Source organism: Oryzias latipes, chromosome 7 (genome assembly GCF_053564925.1).
Source record: "Oryzias latipes strain Hd-rR chromosome 7, Olatipes_Hd-rR_3.1".
In the NCBI taxonomy this organism is placed as follows: Eukaryota; Metazoa; Chordata; class Actinopteri; order Beloniformes; family Adrianichthyidae; genus Oryzias; species Oryzias latipes.
In genome coordinates, this window is record NC_136243.1 from 6,686,650 (window position 1) to 6,704,248 (window position 17,599).

The window sequence follows — 17,599 nt, forward strand, 5'->3', positions numbered from 1 at the left end:
ATGTAAATATGGAATTTACAATATTTTTCCATGATTTAAACACTTTGAGATTTCTTGGTCCTTTGGGTATGTACTCTTTGAAACAAAAAAAAGCTCGTCTGTACATTAACCAAGACCAGAGTTCAACTGTGTACATTTCACTGAGATTGTTGAAAGGGTTGACCAGAAAAAGTCCCTTTGGCCCAGCTGCTGCAGTTTTTGTGCTTTCTCCACCTCCACTAAGCTGTTCCAGGTCAGACTTCTGGCTTGTTGCCTTTTTCTTTTGTAAAATTTAAATTTTACCTTTCAGTATTTTGTAATATGTATACCAAATTGTTTAGTACATTAGTGTTTGTTTGTTTGTTTGTTTGTTTGTTTGTTTTGCTAAGTCTACCTCAGGTCTTCCATGACAGATCCTTGACTCTTTCTCTGAAAGTTTGAATCTTCAATAATTGTGACAACACTTGATCTAAAAAGATCTACAAAACTAGACAGAAATCTCTCATTTCCAACAACTGGATCGTAGGCTGTTCTCACACAGACAGACAGACACAGATCCATACACCATGTGAATAGTATTTGTACAGAACCCAGCCCATGTGACCCTCCGTCACTGACTGGCTGCTAATGGCTAACAGACCATGGTGTGTCTTTGGGTGGGTGTGGATGTGTGTGTGTGTTAGCGGTGGGTGTGGGCCTGCATATTCCATATGCTTATGATTACTTCGAGAAATCTGAGCCAAATCCCATGCATGCAATATGTGAACTTTTACATGAATGCCATCATCGCCACCATCATCTGTTCATGGAGCTGTCTGCTTTGCACATGCACAGTAGTGTTGTCACAGGAGGTTGACCACTCCTTAGATACAATGTCAAACTCTGAAGTTCACTGGTCTGAACGCCAGACCTCACCCAGAAACCAAATGCTCTGATTTACAACATGGAGTCATGGTTTTGAGAGCTTTCATAGATTAGTTTGGTGTACTTAGCTCAGGAGTGAACAAACTTTTAGTCTCGTGGGCCACAAAGGGTTCTAAAATTTGACAAGAGAGCCGGACCAGGGCCAGATATGTGGAGTGTTTTGGTAGCTCAACTCATAAGAAATAACATGGAATCTAGACAAAAACATGCTTCAATTTTGATTTAAACTTGATATTTGTATATTAGAACATAACATTTTGGGGGGTTTATTTCAAAACTGCAGCTTTTGTTCTCATTTTAGTGCTAACTGCACCAATGAGTTGATGTCCCTAAGGGAAAAACGCAAATTAGAGGAATGCAGCGCTTATGTGATGTTGGAATGCTCAGAAAAATGACTGTCCGACTCAGAAAACACTCATGAACGTCAGAAAGACAACAAATCCTCCAATACCACATGAATGCAGCTTAACTTTCTGCACCTACACAGAGGTCAATTTATTTATCCCTCGTGCTATCTTAGATGACCCCACCCTTACATTGGGTAATGTAATCCATGGACACCAGTGAAGATCACAAATCATTAAAGAAAAAAGGTTCAGAGCACTGTCTAGTGGGTCTAGATGACCCAACTCCCAACGTTAAAGTGCCTAGGATAGCACAAGGGTTACAGAGCAGCATGTATGGGGAGACACCAGAGTCACTGAGAAAAGAAATAATAGTCAAGGATTATTAATATCATTTATTCCAGTTTGACGGGCCACATATGGCCCCTGGACCTTAGTTCCCCCACCACTTACTTAGAAAAAAAAGTCGAGAATTTCTAAAAAGAAAAAGAATAAAATAATATCAGATTGTGTTATTTGTGATTAAATAATGTGATCAAACATTGCCTGAACAACAAACTACATACGACACCTCTAATGGTGCCAGAAGCTTGTGCTAGATTCTCAGAATTATTGGAAGCACAAGCTTATTTTTTTTTAACACTTTATTGGATTTTACCGATACAAAAAAAGTCAGTATATATCAATCAATGTTTTCTCACAATATAACATTAATAGCAGGTTTAAGCTAAGTCCTTACTTTTTTTTCCTGGATTTGAAGGAAACTTGTGATAAATGTTGCAGTTCCTCAAATGACCACTAGAGTTGTGTTAGTTTCATTAGTCATTTCATTATGTGTCTATGCTTTTAACCAAGAAGGGTTGTGCTTTTAGATTTGTTGCAGGATTTTGGGTATTCAGCTCTTCATACTCTTCCTCAACACTTTGGTTTTGTCACTATTACTTTGGGAAAATAAGATCTTATCTCCAATTTACCTGCACAATTAGCAACCTCCTCCTTTCTTTTCAAGTTCAAAAGAAAGCAAATCTGTGTGTGGGTGTGTATGTGTCTGTGTATATATCATTGTTTTACATGAACCTATCATTAGGATAATAGTCTGTCAATTTATTTTAAGCTGGCAAACATAAAACAGGAAAACAATCATAGATTTTGTTTCTCTCCTGCACTTACTTAGTGTGTCCGGAACTTAAGGACACAAACAGAACATTTTTAAACATTTGAGATGCTTTCTAAGGTACTTTGTGACTCCATGTGGATCAGTGCTAGTCAATTGAATTTTCCTTGCACATTTTTATTTACCTTTAGTCGTCATGCACAACTGTTTTCTGTCTGCTAAACATCCCCCAGTCTGGTTTCAGCTCATCTTTAACAGATGATGTCTTTGGCCCCTCCAACCTTGCTTCATGGTTTGGTTTTGTCATGTTTGAGTTTGTGTGAAGTTAATGTTCATTCATTAGAGCCGAGTTCTTGCCACAAGCCCAGGCCCATGCATTTTTGGATCCTCCATTCATGAGAGTCAAAGGTTTTATGATCTTTCCTGAATATCAGCCTGAGTCTTTGGGGTAATTGAAGGAACTTCAGAGGCAGCGTGACTCTCCATGGACATTCCAGAACATGATCCCAGCTGCTAGAAAACCCTTCTTGATGTCAGTGGGTTTGGCTCAGGCGGAACAGCACCAAAGAGCAAAGACAAGAACCGCCAACAGCATGATGGATGAGGTTTACTTATTTTTGATATTCATAAAAATGGAATCCACTTGGTATTTTCTGAAACAAACTGTTGCTGTTGGCATAACAATCCACTTTTTATGAGACAAGAACTAATGGCAGACGACCCATTCTGGTCCCACTGCTGAGAGAGGCGACCTCTGCTGCCAGCAACCTCCTAATGTCTGCACACTTGATTCAAGAAAGACAATAAGAAGTATTATTCTTAGTTTGAACATGTCTGATGCTGTCTGTACAGAATATGGACAGAGTGACATGACTCTGATCTAACATCTAGGAAAAAGCAAAACAGTAAAAATGTCCCGAATGGAGGAGACATGTGTTGGGCCAAACTCAAGAAAGTTGTTGCTGATGAGTCATGTATACCGACAGATCCAGAACCACACCCTGAGTCAAGGGAGGATGGGGAGGGTAGTGATTGAAGAGTGACAGAGAAAACAGGAAACCACTGTCACAGAAAAGACAAGGATTTGAAAAGAATAAATAGAAAGTTGGGGAAGAAGAAGAGAAAAATTCGTCAAAGAGGAAAAACAGCAGGAGGAAAAATCCAACAGGATGTGAAAAGGAGAAAAACTAGAAACACAACAACCAAAGGAGGGAGTGATGGAGGAGACATGGCAGCCAAAGTGAGGCACCCCACCCTTACAGGGAGGGGAGGGAGAAGGGTGATGCAAACACAAAGAGGGGATGAGGAGGAAACAGCAGAAAAGAGGAGGGAGAGGCGCGGCCTAAATGACCAACAGGGGGATTTCTTTAGAGCAGAACCAGAGATGGAGCTGGTTTCAGTCACAACACTTTTTGTTGAGATTTCCCTTTTCTTCAAAAACCCAAATTCTGCTGCTTCACAAGTTGACTGCAAACCTTTTCAGCACAGCACTGCCACCTACTGGTGTGAAAAACCTCTTTCTCTACATTAACAAAAGAAAAGCACACAAAAAAAGAGTAAAAACTGCAGAAAAACAAAACAAAATAGAGAGATCTGAGGGTTTTTGGTTCTCAACTAATCTTAAAACTAGATGTATTTTTAATTATTCAGTACTTGATTAATAATTTTCTTAAGATTCATGCATCAACTATTCATCCATCTATTTGGTTCCGTTACCCAGGGCTGGGACGTGGGGCAGCAGTTTAAGTAAAGATGCCCAGACTTCCCTCTCCCGCCCACTTCCTCCAGCTCCTCCAGGGGGACCAACAGGCGTTCCCAGGCCAGCTGAGAGACGTAGTCTCTCCAGTGTGTCCTGGGTCTTCCCCGGGACCTCTCTCCAGTGGGAAATGCCTGGAACACCTCCCCAGGGTGGCGTCCAGGAGGCATATGGACCAGATGCCCGAGCCACCTCAACCTGCTCCTCTTGATGAGGAGGAGCAGCGGTTCTACTCCGAGGCCTCTCACCCTATCTCTAAGGGAGCGGAATGCCACCCTACAGAGGAAAATCGCAGCCGCTTGTTTTTGGGACCTAGTTCTTTCGGTCATGACCCAGAGCTCAACACCATAAGTGAGAATTGTAACAAAGATCGACCAGTAATTGAGAGCTTTGCTTTTTGGCTCAGCTCTCTCTTCACCATAACGGACCGGAACAGCGACCGCATAACTCAAACGCCGCTCCGATCCGCCTGTCAGTCTCAATCTTCTGTCACTTGTGAACAAGACCCAAAGACGCCTAAAGTCCTCCAGTTGGAGCAGGAGGACTCCACCCACCAAGAGAGGGAAAACCTTTCTCCAGTCAAGAACCATGGCCTCAGAGTTGGCGGTTCTGATCCTCATCCCAGCCGCTTCACACTTGGCCGCAAACCGCCCCAATGCATTATGGAGGTCCCAGCTCGTTGAAGTCAACAGGACATCATCTGCAAAGAGCAGAGAGGAAATCCTGTGGTCTTCAAACCAGACCCCTTCCTGTTCCTAGTTGGAGAAAATCTGTCCATAAAAATAAAAACAGAACCGGTGGTAGAGGGCAGCCCAGCCAGAGTCCAAAATGCACTGGTCATACAGAGATCGGACAGCCCTCAGTGAGACTGGACCCCATACTCCCAGAGCACCCTCCATAGGACACCACGGGGGACGTAGTTGAACGCCTTACTTCATATCACTTAAACACATTTTGTCTGGATGAGCGAACTGCCACGAACCGTCCAGCACCCTAAATAGGGTGTAGAGCTGGTCTACTGTTCCACGACCAGGAAGGAAACCGTTCCTGGATCTGAGGTTCAACTATTTTTGTCAGAATTAGTCAAACTGAAATGTAAATTGATGGTAAAACCAGGGATGAAAATAAAAGATATGGTCCCGCAGACGCAGAGGCAGAGCTCATGATGTTTATGAGGCCCGTCAGCATTTATCCTGGAAACAGACTCCCCTTAAGTAATGCTTACTTTCCTTCAAAGTTTCTTTAACAAAATAATATGGCTGAAAAAAACAGGAAACAGAGCAAGCACAAATAGTCAGAAAATGTTTCATGAATAAAAAATATATTTCAAGTTTAGTTCCAGTTAAAGCAGAAAACAGAAGCTGTGAGTTCTGGCTCTTTGGTCTCAAAAACCAAGTTGATTTTCCATCACCTTTCATTAATCAATGTTTTAGAAAAACAGTGGGACATTACTTTCTTCATGAGGTAATGAAAAAATCCAGTCCAATGCAGCGACTGCCCTGTTTGAGAGGGTGACCCTGTGGCCTCGTTCTTTCAGGATCACGAGTTGTCAGAGAAGACCTGACCCAGAACCGAGAGCCGAGCGCTGAACGGCTGAACGGGGCAGGACAGCGTCGGCAGTGTCTTCTTCTCTCCGGGCTTCAGAGCGATGCTCTCTGATTGGCTCTGGGGGGGCTCCTCTGTCCGTTCATCGGCTGGTTTTGATTGGCTGCCTGCCTTCTTTTTGGGGTGGGATAGGCTGAGCAGGGCGTCCCGCAGCTCCTGCCTCTCCTTGGAGTGCCGGCTGCAGCAGTAGAGAGCCGCCGGGTCCAGAGGATGAGCCTCCGTGTTGAAGATGAACCCTCCTGCTCCCAACACACACTGCCCCCCCTCACCGCCCTCCTCCCAGGACCCGTCTCCCTCCATACCCCCACCATGGAGGAAATGGGTGGGGTCAAAGAGCAGGTAGAGGTACTTGATGGTTTCAGCGAGGAAAAACGACTCCATCCTGTTGTCGAGCTGGTGATCACGAAGATCTTTAACCTGTGAGGGAGGGGGGCGGCTGTGAGACTGTTTAATCATTCAGGTTGACAATTTGGAGCTAAAACAACAGAGAGCCTGGCATTACAGATGTCCGTCCATGGACACGTTTGGATGAAGCAAAACCACAAGGGAAAACTCTGAACCTGTACAAGGCGGTGTAGGTACCAAGAGTATTCGGCCTGCAATAACTGTTCAGGGTCCATCAGGGTCCTGCGACTAATGATGACATCATATTATTTGATTGGCTATATTTTGGTCTGATGATGTTAGTGATTGGTCCGTAAGTTTACACGGTAACACCGTTCTTCTTGAGAGCGAATACAGCTCTTCGTGAGAAACATGGATGACTTGTACTTCGAAATTTCCCACTTTATGTCACAAGGGATTTATTTTAACTTCCCTTCCAGCATATCATCTGTGGCCAGCTGTGGAGACGAGCAGAAAATTGCTTTCAAGACATTCAGCATTTGGTTTAGTGCTAATTCTTTAGTTTTTTGGTTGGTTGTTTGTTTCAATGACTTGAATAATAGACACAAAATTAACACACAACAAAAAGGTGTGTGTGCTGTTTTTTTTGTTGGAAATTAGTACATGAATGCTTTCAACATGTTTTAAAAAATAAATATAAACTATGCAATCATAACTGTTAGAAACTGACATTTGGGCCAATTAAACCAGACTGCACACCTTAAATAAATATTGTTTCTCATACAGTCATTCATTTACTCATGTTGGAAAAATACGTTATATTGCCAATGTGTCTCCCTATTATACATTTGGTGTAACAAACAATTACTCCTTAAAAATTTAAAATGGCGTTATTAGTTATGAGGGGAAAAGAACTTTAGGTTACAAAATGAAACGTGAAATGAAAATATAGAGCCCTAGCTCGACGCTATGTGGCTATAGTAGTTTGTCCAAGCCGTGTTACCGTTGTGTGACGTTATCATTGGTGGCAGGACCACAAACACTTATTGCAGGCTGAATACTTTTGGTGCCTACACCGGCCTCACACTCCGGAGGAAGCTGGGGCTATCTCTGTACCCGTCTCTCCCTTCAGCTTTTGGTTTTTATTGTATTTAGTAGAAAGGAGATTCTCCCAGTAACACTTTTTCTTAATCAAACACGACTTTAGTTGTGTTTGTCAAAGGCAGTGACCTCACTGGTGAGCAGAAGCTCGGCTGGTGGGCAGACTTACGCTGGCGTATCCACAGGGGGTTCTGGAGACCTTCTCTATGGACTCCAAAGCGTCCAGGCCCAGCTGCAGGTAGGTGTGGTCACCTGTGGCTCTGAACAGGTACATGGCGCTCTCAATCAGCTCTAAAACACACAAGTTTACATTCATTTTTAGTATCGGCTGAAGACACCCACACTGAAAGACACCGACGGCTTCAAAGGAAACGTGGCGAAACATTGGACCAGATAACTGGTTCCTGAGAGCGCCACCTCACCTGGTCTTAGGGGGTATCCCTCCCTCTTATCCACAGTGTAACCCTGTGGGATGCTGTAAAACTCCGGCAGACCACCAAATTGCCTCCACACCGAGTAATAGTTCTGAAAGGTTCTTACTGCGCTGTCCAGGTTCCCGAGCAGAGACTGGACACACAACCGCCCCCCAAAAGGTTAATCAGAGAGCCGACAGAAGCTCCTTGGATGAAGGGGGGGTTGTCGTTTTGTTTACCTGCAGGCCAGGCCAGAAGGCCTCCAGACTCTGAAAAATGGGCATGGAGACGGTTCCTTTATGCATCTGCACCCAAAGGTACCAGTCATCAAAGCGGGTGTAGTTCTGAATGGCGGCATCATAAGCTGAGGAAGATCACGCCACAATTAAATGTGTCATCGACACGGCGGAGGGAGGGGGGTAGCTGCAGGGTTTTACCGTGGAACATGTTCAGCAGCTCTTCGTCCTGCAGCAGGATGGCTCCTTTCACCAAATACTCAAAGTAGGAGTCCACTCCAGCTCCGATGCCGGCGTCCTGAGCCACCCACTTCTTGGACAGGACATCGATGTGGTTTCCCACCTGAGCAGATGCAGAGAGGGGAGAAGGGTTCAAACCTTTGTGTGTTTTTACAGGAATGATGCTCCCTGAAACCGAAAACAGGCAGAGATACCAGTCCGATGTCAGATCTGGTCTTCCACAGAGCTGTCAGAGCCCGCCGGGCCACATCCTCGAACGTGGGGTCTCCGGTGAGGCGACTCAACGTGGCGAACTCCAGGATGAAGGTTCCGACGCCGGCGGTGCAGGTGACTGGCGTTTCAGTGGGACTGACACCATGCAGCAGGTTCACCGTCCCGTACGGCATCCCAGTGGGGGTCTGAAAAGCTGGAAAGATCCCTACAGTGATCTCTGACTGGTATGTGAGGTGCAGCCATGACGGAAGAACGTTTCATTCTTTTAATGCCCCCGTTGTGCCCCAAACCCTGTGCGTGGCGCAAGAGGCCAGTTAGTGCTGTTCAGGTAAGATGCGAGAGTTCCTTGACTGCAGTCTAACTTTTAGAAATAAGGAAATGAAACAATCAGTGCGTAGTTGTTGTGGCCATCCAACGAGCACTCACACCTCGTGCTTATAGCCTTAGCATGCGGCCAGAAAGCAGCCAGAACACGCACCTTCCTGACGACTAGAGATCTGAGTAAAGGGCACCTCATGATGCATTCACCCATAGGACATCAGTGCATGCAATTGATATTGTTCTTACAAATACATTACCATACATTTACCACACATATGATGTAGGTGCCATGAATTGAGTGTGGTTTTTATTAGGGTGAATGAATATTGTTTGTGTTTTGATTATAAGTATTATTGGCGGTAATCAGCGGGTGGGTCACATGTTTGTGGGCGGAGACATTGGGTGGTTTTGGCTCACCTGTGGTTTGTCCCCGTGTAAGATGGAATGGGGGGTGAGCTGGGTTACCGCTTTTTCGCTTTAGTGCCTTTTTCTTGATTCTTTGCTTTTTTTGATCACCTTACAATAAGTGGATTTAATGACCCTTTCGCTTATTGAAAAGTTAAAAATACAAACTTGGTTTTGCTTCATGGTTTCTTGAGCGCCATTCAATAACCGCAGCCAGCATCAGCCTCTCAGCGACTTTTTTGTTTTTGAAGTCGCTAAACACGACAATGGTACGTTCCATTTTCATGACGTCCCTCAAGTTAGCTGCACGGCCGTTGGGTGGACTGCGAGACACACCTGTGCTCCTTTATAAGAGTCAGCCCCCCTCTCTACAACCTTTTGCTGGTTTTCAAGACTTTCCAACAAGGTGAATCTTATAAACATGTATTGTTTCTTAAGCATTTGCCCCTTGTTGTACCTATTTTAGTTTCAAAACTAAAATGTCTAGTAAATTACAGAGACATTTTTCTTGATTTAAACATTTTGTTATTTTAAGAACAAACTCCTGCCCCAAATGATGTTCATTTTAAATAAAAACACCTCTGAGCCGTCACGATCTAAACCGCTTACTCAGCAGAATCATGCCTGAAGGGAGAAAGCGTCCACACAGTCCTGAACCATGTCCTCTTTAAAACCCAAATCAGCCATTTAAAGGTTTTAAAACTAAAACACAAACCAAACGTGTTTCATTTCAACTGATGCAATCAATGTGTTTTTTCTGAACTCCGAATACAGTCAGTTGGTTTGGTTTGAAAAAAAAAAAAACAAGTAAAGGGAATTTCGCAAAAAGCAGCAACTCAGTCAAAAAGCTGCAAAATCTCAAACCAGCCGCTGTTCACACTCTTGATTTATTTCTAGTTCCATTCCATATTTGCAGCATGTAAATCAAATGGATCCATATATATTTCAACATTTAGTACTAAGGTGCAGCCAGTGGCGGTTTTTGATATGGGCGATGTGGGCGGTCGCCCAGGGCGGCACTTCGTGGGGGGCGGCATTTGCCGTGCCCGATGCGTGCGTTACGCACATATAGTGTTGTGCTACGATCGCACATATAGTGTTGTGCTACGATTGATGTCAACGATATTCAAAGAGGAAGCTTGCAGCTTTTAATTTGAAATTGCTTCAGCTGCCGGCACTCAACACTTTTATTTTGATACATCAGACTGTTAAGAATGTCTTCATCCTATTTGCTCTTCACACTTATGGTGCAAAAAAAAAAAAAAAAAACAAAAAAAAAAAAGATGAAATAACTCAGAGTGAAACAACGTAAAACAGGCACATGAAAAGGAATTGGGCAGAACAAACACCCATGCTCAACCAAATTTCGACAAAAGCAGGCAATGGGGATTATTTCCCACAATTCCTTGCTCTGACACGGCAGACCCGACACGCACGTGACCACCGCCTTCTGCTGCAAGACATTTGCGGCCACACCTCTTTGCGGCAGTCTTTGGAACATAAGTCAAAAAACTCGAGAGGGGGGCGCAACTCACCGGTGGCTGGCTGAATCACACTAACAGGTGTGAGGGGAGTCTTTTTCTATCTGACAATCAACTCTGAGCCGCAGCTGCGGCTCCCGTCATAGAGACGGAGCCGCGTGTGTCAGAGGGAAGGGGAGGGGGAGGGGGGATGAGCGCAGACCATTTTTTATGGATTGAGGTTTTTTGGAGGATTTCTACTGTTGGTGTTGCACAAAATTAGGGAAATGCCAAATATTTTTTGAATAATCCCACTGATGAGTTCTATGATTTAGTCTTTAATGTTTTATAAGACCTAAACATATCAATCACAATAAGTTTTTTTTTTTAGATCTAATCCCTCTGATATGTTTCACAAAGACACACACAGGACGTCACACATTAAGAAATTATTGCTAAAAATGAAGCAGGAGTCCAGCTCTAAAAATAATGCTCAAAAAAATGATAAAAGAGCAACAAAAAAACGGAATTATTTGATTTGTAATTTCTTATTAATATTTCCAGGCTTTCTTTGTTTTGTTCAGAAGCATGTTCATATTTGTATAATTTTGACAGAATATATTTCTATGGAGAGCAAAATATTACAAGTTATTTAAGGTTTAACTTGTGTTCCTGTTTTTATTCATATTTATGTTCAAAAAGTTCAGTTTAAAAGGTTTAAAAGTTTAGCTTTAGTGTGTTCAGTAAATGTTTATCTTCTTCGGCCCAAAACCTTAAGCGTGTTTTTAACTTAGGCCCCCTGTGTGACTGAGTTTGACCCCCGCTGTAATACGAGGCTAGAAAAGTCATGCATTTTTTTTGTAAAATGGCTAAATAGAATATAAGGAACACAACAGGATGTTGTTGTCAAATTTTGCATGTGTGCGGGGGGGGGGGGGGGGGGGCGCTGGTGGGGTTACTCGCCCAGGGAGTAAGTCAGTGTAGAACCGCCACTGGGTGCAGCTGTTTCGCTTAATAATTAGGAGTTACTTTCACTGGTTTTGAGACCAGTTGTAGGATGAGATCAAATCAGGATCAGCTTAAAGTGAAGCAAAAACCAGATCGTAAAATAGATGTCATCATTTGATAAGAATTTTAAACTTGAAAGTACACATTGTAAAGGTGAGGGAAACAATGAAACTTTGGAAAATAAATTTGTAAGTTTGAACAATATATATATTTTAAATTTTAGGTTGATCTTGATTTGACCCCATATGCTAGGATCCAGTTTTCTTAAAACCACCGCTTTTTTTTCTTTCTAGCCTCATACTGTAAGTATCCTGGAGGTTGTGCTCATGTGTCTGAGAAATTATATTCTTGATCGAATCATTTCCTTTGAGATAATGCAGGTAAAAGGGAATGCAGCTTCTGTGAGCATTTTCTCACCAGGTATCAGTCTCCTGGCAGCTTCCGCCGCCATCCTCAGAAGGGGTCCTGAACAGGGCCATCCGGGCTCCAGCTCCATCCCTGCCCTCCCCGCCAGCAGGTGAGCCGACAGCAGACCCCCCACCACTGCACACAAACACACACACACACACAGGATCAAACTACCTGAGTGTGACTCACACTGAAGAATTGCCCCTTCCTCCTTTCAAAGCAGAGAGGTTTAAACGGAAACAGAAAAAGGAGATCTGAGCTTTTCTAGAATAATTTCAACCTGGAAACAACAAAATAGCAGAGACAGAAACGTTGTCACTGCAAATAAATAAACTACACACGTGCAGAGATGACATATATAAAACATGCTGTCAGCTCCTTCAGTTCTGCAAAATGGCTTTAAAAAAAGAATGGAAGAAATAAGAGTCTGAACGCTTTAATCAGGTATATCAGGTATGGATGCCAAAGTTCATGATGATTCACGGCTTTAATTGTGTTCAATCAACATTCCCTTTGTATTCTTTGCTTTCAGTGTTGTGTACACAAAGAACTGTGGGACTGCATTATCACTCCCCCAGAGTGGACTATCTGGTGTCCCCTCTGCTAACGGACATTCAGACTTTTTTTCCTTTTTAACTTGTTGAAACAAAACTGCTTTAGCAGAGCAGACACATAGTCCAGGGTTCTGTTTGGATTCTTCTTTTTGAAAGGTTCAGACAGACCTCTGATGTTGGTTTCAAAAACGGATGCATTGACATCAATGTCAAAGTCCACGGTGTCCTGGAGGATGGAAGCCACTCGCTGAAACTCGGTGTGATTTCCTAAAACCTTCAGAGGAGAAAACATGGATGTGGGTTTTCTGCTGAAGGGTTGATGAAACACACAGAGGACGGTTCCTGCCAACAATCTGCTGCCATCGAAGACAACTGCAGAGCTTCAGTGTGTGGACGGTTGGTGGTTTGAGTGAGTCTACTCTAAATCTCACCAGCAGCGTGTCGAGGGCGTCGATCAAGGTCAGCGAGAAGCTGTGGGGACAAAACCAAAAGACGTATTGATTATTGACAGATTTAAAAAGGTAAACATCAACAGAAGAAACAAACGTTCAAAATCATCTTTTAAAATCTAATAACATAAATAACCTTAATGGAACGACAAAACAACAAAACATGATCTTGTGACTATACCAAGCTAAGTCCATGAACTGTTTTGTGATTAAATAAATCTTATCTAAAAAGGCATTTTAAACATTTACCAACAATCGCTCAAATCTCCTCACCTGCCCCAGGTGTCTTGTCCATCACAGGTGAGGGGGCGGAGCTCATCGTAGGGGAAAGCGTTGTCTAGGTAACTGTTGTATGCGTGGTAGAACATGGATTTGATGCGCTCCCTGAGACACAGGGCCGGTGAAGACAGACGTCAGGGTGGTGTGTGTTAGCATTCACAGGTGAACCCCAAACAAACCTGCTCTGACATTTGAATCATGCACCTCCAACCGCTGTGACTCCAACCAACAAAAAACACAAACACTTGGCTCTGAAAATGTCTAACATAGAGCTCTGTTTTGAAAAAGGAAGTGACAATTTGCACGTGATTTTCTAAATACCACATTAGACCACATGGACCCGGAGGAAGGGTAAGGGTTATGTTAATATGTGCGACCAACAACATCGAGCCTTGGACACGCTTAGAGTACATGCGGGCAATGGAGCAATGTGCACCGTGGCCGCACAGATTACATGTGAATTTCCATCAGTTGTTTTGCTTGGTCATGCAAATAACACTGGCCTTTGAAAAACAATGATGCGTTAAAAACCCCTCCAGCTGGTTTGTCATGGAGTTACTGACGTCACACGCTTACCTGCAGTGACAAAAAAAACGGATTCTAAGCAAAATCAACAAGAAAGATAAAGTTTCTTATTTATGTGCTATTTTGTTTGTTGCTACTTATCTTTTTTTCGGGGGGGGGGGGGGGGGGGGGGGATAGTAGCAAGATATTGCATATGCAAATACACTCACTGGTCACTTTAGTAGGAAAACTTCTTCAACTACTCGTTTACGTAAACTTCTAATCAGCAAATCACATGACAGCAACTCGATGCATTTAGGCGTGTAGACATGGTCAAGACGATCTGCTGCAGTTCAAACTGAGCATCAGAATGGAGGAGAAAGGTGATTGAAGTAACTCTGAACGTGGTTGTTGGTGCCAGACAGGCTGGTCTGAGCATTTCAGAAACTGCTGATCTGCTGGGATTTTCACCCACAAACATCTCTAAATTTTACAGAAAATGGTCAGAAAAAGAGAAAATATCCAGTGAGTAGCAGTTCTGTGGGCAGAAATGCCTTGTTGATGCCAGAGGTCAGAGGAGAATGGTCAGAATGGTTCCAGCTGATAGAAAGACTACAGGAAGTCAAGGAACCACTGGTTCCAACCAAGGTCTGCAGAAGAGCATCTCTGAACACACATGTCCAACCTTCATGGATTCATCCTGCCTTTTATCAACAGTTCAGACTGGTGGTGGTGGTGTCATGGTGTGGGGGATATTTTCTTGGCACACTTAGTACCAACTGAGCATGGTTCCAACAACACAGAGTATTGTTGCTGACCATGTCCATCCCTTAATGACCACAGTGGACCATCTTCTGATGTCTACTTCCAGCAGGATAAGGCGCCATTTCATAAAGCTGGAATCATCTCAGACTGGTTTCTTGAACATGACAATGAGTTCACTGGACTCAAATGGTCTCCACAGTCACCAGATCTCAACCCATTAGAGAACCTTTGGGATGTAGTGGAACAGGAGATCAGCATCATGGATGTAAAGCCAACAAATCTGCAGCTACTGTGTGATGCTGTCATGTCAATGTGGACCAAACTCTCTGAGGAATATTTCCAGAACCTTGTTAAATCTATAAGACAGTTCTGAAGACAAAAGGAGGTCCAACCTGGTACTACTACTAGTAGTACTACTAACAAGTAAGGTGCAGCTAAGTGGTCGTCTTCTCTAACCACCTTAAAATAAAGATTAACATGACAACAATAAATCTAAGCTGTTTATAACCACCGCACTGGTTATGCAAGAGAGCGATCGGGCACCAAGCATCGATACCGCATCATCTGAATAATGAGAGAACGTGACACTGACAGCTGTTTGTTTACCTGACGGTAGACATCTCCTGCTCGGTGAACTGATGAGCCGCAGCATCGTTCAATAAGTAAACTAACAGCACAGCGCAGACCGGAGCCCGCATGGAGACAGAGGGCAGTTAAACCTAGCAAATGTAAAAATTAAAACAAAAAAAAACCCAATAATCATTGAGTATCTGCGCCTGTGAAGGTATCAGGAAGTTACATATGCAAACAGCGCATGCGCACATCGCCGCGATGCCGTTTGTCTGCGCGACTAATTTCATTGGTTGTTATAAAACACGTGACTAAAATCTCTGACGTCACGAAAGGGCTCAAAAGATGTATGGATTTTTTTTTTATCTTAATGTAGAATGATTCGTGTTATTATTTTGTGTAGATGCCATATTTAGGGCGAATGTACAAAATGATAAGTTGAAAAAAGAAATTAAAGAAAAAAATCCAGAAAAAACGTTTAAAAACAAATTAAGTATCAGATGAATCTTTATAGATATGGCACTTTTCTACGGTGGCCGTAAAGTGCAATTCAAAACTACAGATCACTCAAGACAAAAACATGATAAAGATCACAACAGAAATTTAAAAAAGTGAAGCAAGCAATAAGTTAATTATTTCTTATTATTTACATTTCAGAAATCAAAACAATTTTTTCTAAAACTAAAACACAATCCAAAAATAAGTTAACAAATAATTGAAATAAAAATGAAACATTTCGGACAAAACTTATTTACTGAACTAAAATCAAATTATAAAGAATTTAACAAAAGAAAAGGTAGGTATTTATGGAACATTGCTGATTGGATTATGAAATTTGTCCATCATTTTAACCAAAAGTTGTTTTTTTTTGCCATGAAGAAAAACTAACTATACTGCGTAAGAAACACAAGACATGTATTAGTATGCAGACATCCAAAACGTTTGAAAAACATACACGTCATCATTCAATCAGTGATGTCCAATAGTATCTACTTTTTCCAGTTTCTTATTGTGTTGCATTTTTTTAACATTTCATTCGGATTTCTGGAAATTACTTTTGTTTTCTGAACCATTTAATTTTTATTTAGTTTCATCTTTTTTTTAAATTGTATTTTAGTGACCGGAATATTGTTTTGATTTCCAAAATTGCAGGTCCTACATAACAAGTACAGGCTTTTTAAAACGATATTTTTCCACCTGCTTCTGATTCACAACTATTTAGATTAAAATAATACTCAGAAATGCTGGCTTAATCTTGTTTTTTTAACTATGTTCTCCATCATGGGAAAAAACAAACATGATTTTTATTCACTCATTCATTCAGTCATTCATTCATTCATTCATTCATTCATTCATTCATTCATTCATTCATTCATTCATTCATCTTCTTACCCTGCGACAGACTGGCAACCAGTCCAGGGTATACCTTGCCTATGCCCAAGTGGCCGGGATAGGCTCCAGCAACCCCGTGACCGCGAAAGGGAATAAACGGTTAAGAAGATGAATGAATGAATGAATGATTTTTATTCTGTTCTGTATTAATAATGTATTATAATGTATTTCACATTTGTCTATTGTTTATGTGGTGTCTCACACATTTGAGGAGGTTATGTAGTCAGTTATCTCAAAGCAAGAAATTAAAGCTACTGATGTTGAAATCAAGATATTAAAAAATCCACACAACTCATACAAAAGTAAAGGCAACAGTGGGGGAGCAATAGGATTTATTCTGTTAAAAAGACATTGATAAATACAAAGGAATTTTACAGGAAACGAAAGTTGATTTTAGTTAACTGTTGTTAACTGCTGTTAACCTGTTGCTTGCATATTCTTTACCACAATATTGTGAAAATTTGATACATGAATTGTTGGCTCGATCTGAACAAAACGATATGACATTTGATATTCAACATATTAGCAATGTGGGCGTGGTTAACAGAAGACCTCAGTTACCAAGGCAATCTAAGTTTGTTTTTGCAGATTTTTCTAAAAATTTCATAGACTTGTTTGTCACTGCCATGTGACCAAAAAATAAAATGTTTGGTATGGAAATAAAACCAAAAGACATATGCATGCATTTTTAAAAAATTCCTCGAACCAGTTTTCTAATAAGTCACAGAAAATCAAAAAAAAATAATTAAAAAGGCTATCCAGAATTACATAGAACAGCAGTTTCAAATATTTTCATGAAAGGAAAAAAGGTCACTAAAGCTCCATTCACACTGAACGCGATTCGGATGGCAAATTCAAATCGGCCGCCCCTCCTTTACTGGGCAGTGAATTTGCTGCTGGATGTCTGTCCAAAAATATGTTTATAAGCTTGACACCCGGGTGTTGTGGGAGGAGCTACAACCAGATGTTTGTAGCCTGATCACTACATGGACCGGTGTCTATCCACATATCTTATTTACTATGCATGAAAGACATGGATGATGTATAGAGATCAGTTTTATTTATTGAAAAAGCTCCACAAAGTCATTAATATTCACTTTTCCATGTCTGTGATCATTCAGATACTCTCCCAGCACTGTCCCCTTGCTGCAGTGGCTGTCCTGTCTGCCCGCCAACTCGCCTCCCAGGTATCCGGCATGGTGAGTGTTCTAGCT

At 42.1% G+C, this 17,599-nt stretch overlaps 1 protein-coding gene across 1 annotated transcript; it reads right to left on the bottom strand.

Moving 5' to 3' along the window:
* Positions 1 to 5,421: 5,421 nt before the first annotated feature.
* edem2 (ER degradation enhancer, mannosidase alpha-like 2) lies at positions 5,422 to 15,258 on the bottom strand. The gene is made up of 11 exons (XM_004086300.5): positions 15,030 to 15,258; positions 13,149 to 13,259; positions 12,858 to 12,897; positions 12,595 to 12,700; positions 11,882 to 12,007; positions 8,252 to 8,463; positions 8,019 to 8,160; positions 7,821 to 7,945; positions 7,591 to 7,735; positions 7,338 to 7,459; positions 5,422 to 6,139 (listed from the first exon to the last, which is right to left on the bottom strand). The coding sequence occupies exons 1-11, from the start codon at positions 15,119 to 15,121 to the stop codon at positions 5,657 to 5,659; spliced, it is 1,704 nt and encodes a 567-aa protein (XP_004086348.1). The 5' UTR covers positions 15,122 to 15,258; the 3' UTR covers positions 5,422 to 5,656.
* Positions 15,259 to 17,599: the final 2,341 nt, after the last annotated feature.

Coding starts and splice junctions, on each gene's coding strand:
- edem2 (XM_004086300.5), bottom strand. CDS start 15,121: ATGCGGGCTCCGGTCTGCGCTGTGCTGTTAGTTTACTTATTGAACGAT. Junction 13,260..15,029: donor CAGGAGATGTCTACCGTCAG/GTAAACAAACAG, acceptor CCTGTGTCTCAG/GGAGCGCATCAAATCCATGT. Junction 12,008..12,594: donor TTTTGAAACCAACATCAGAG/GTCTGTCTGAAC, acceptor GTTTGTGTGCAG/TGGTGGGGGGTCTGCTGTCG.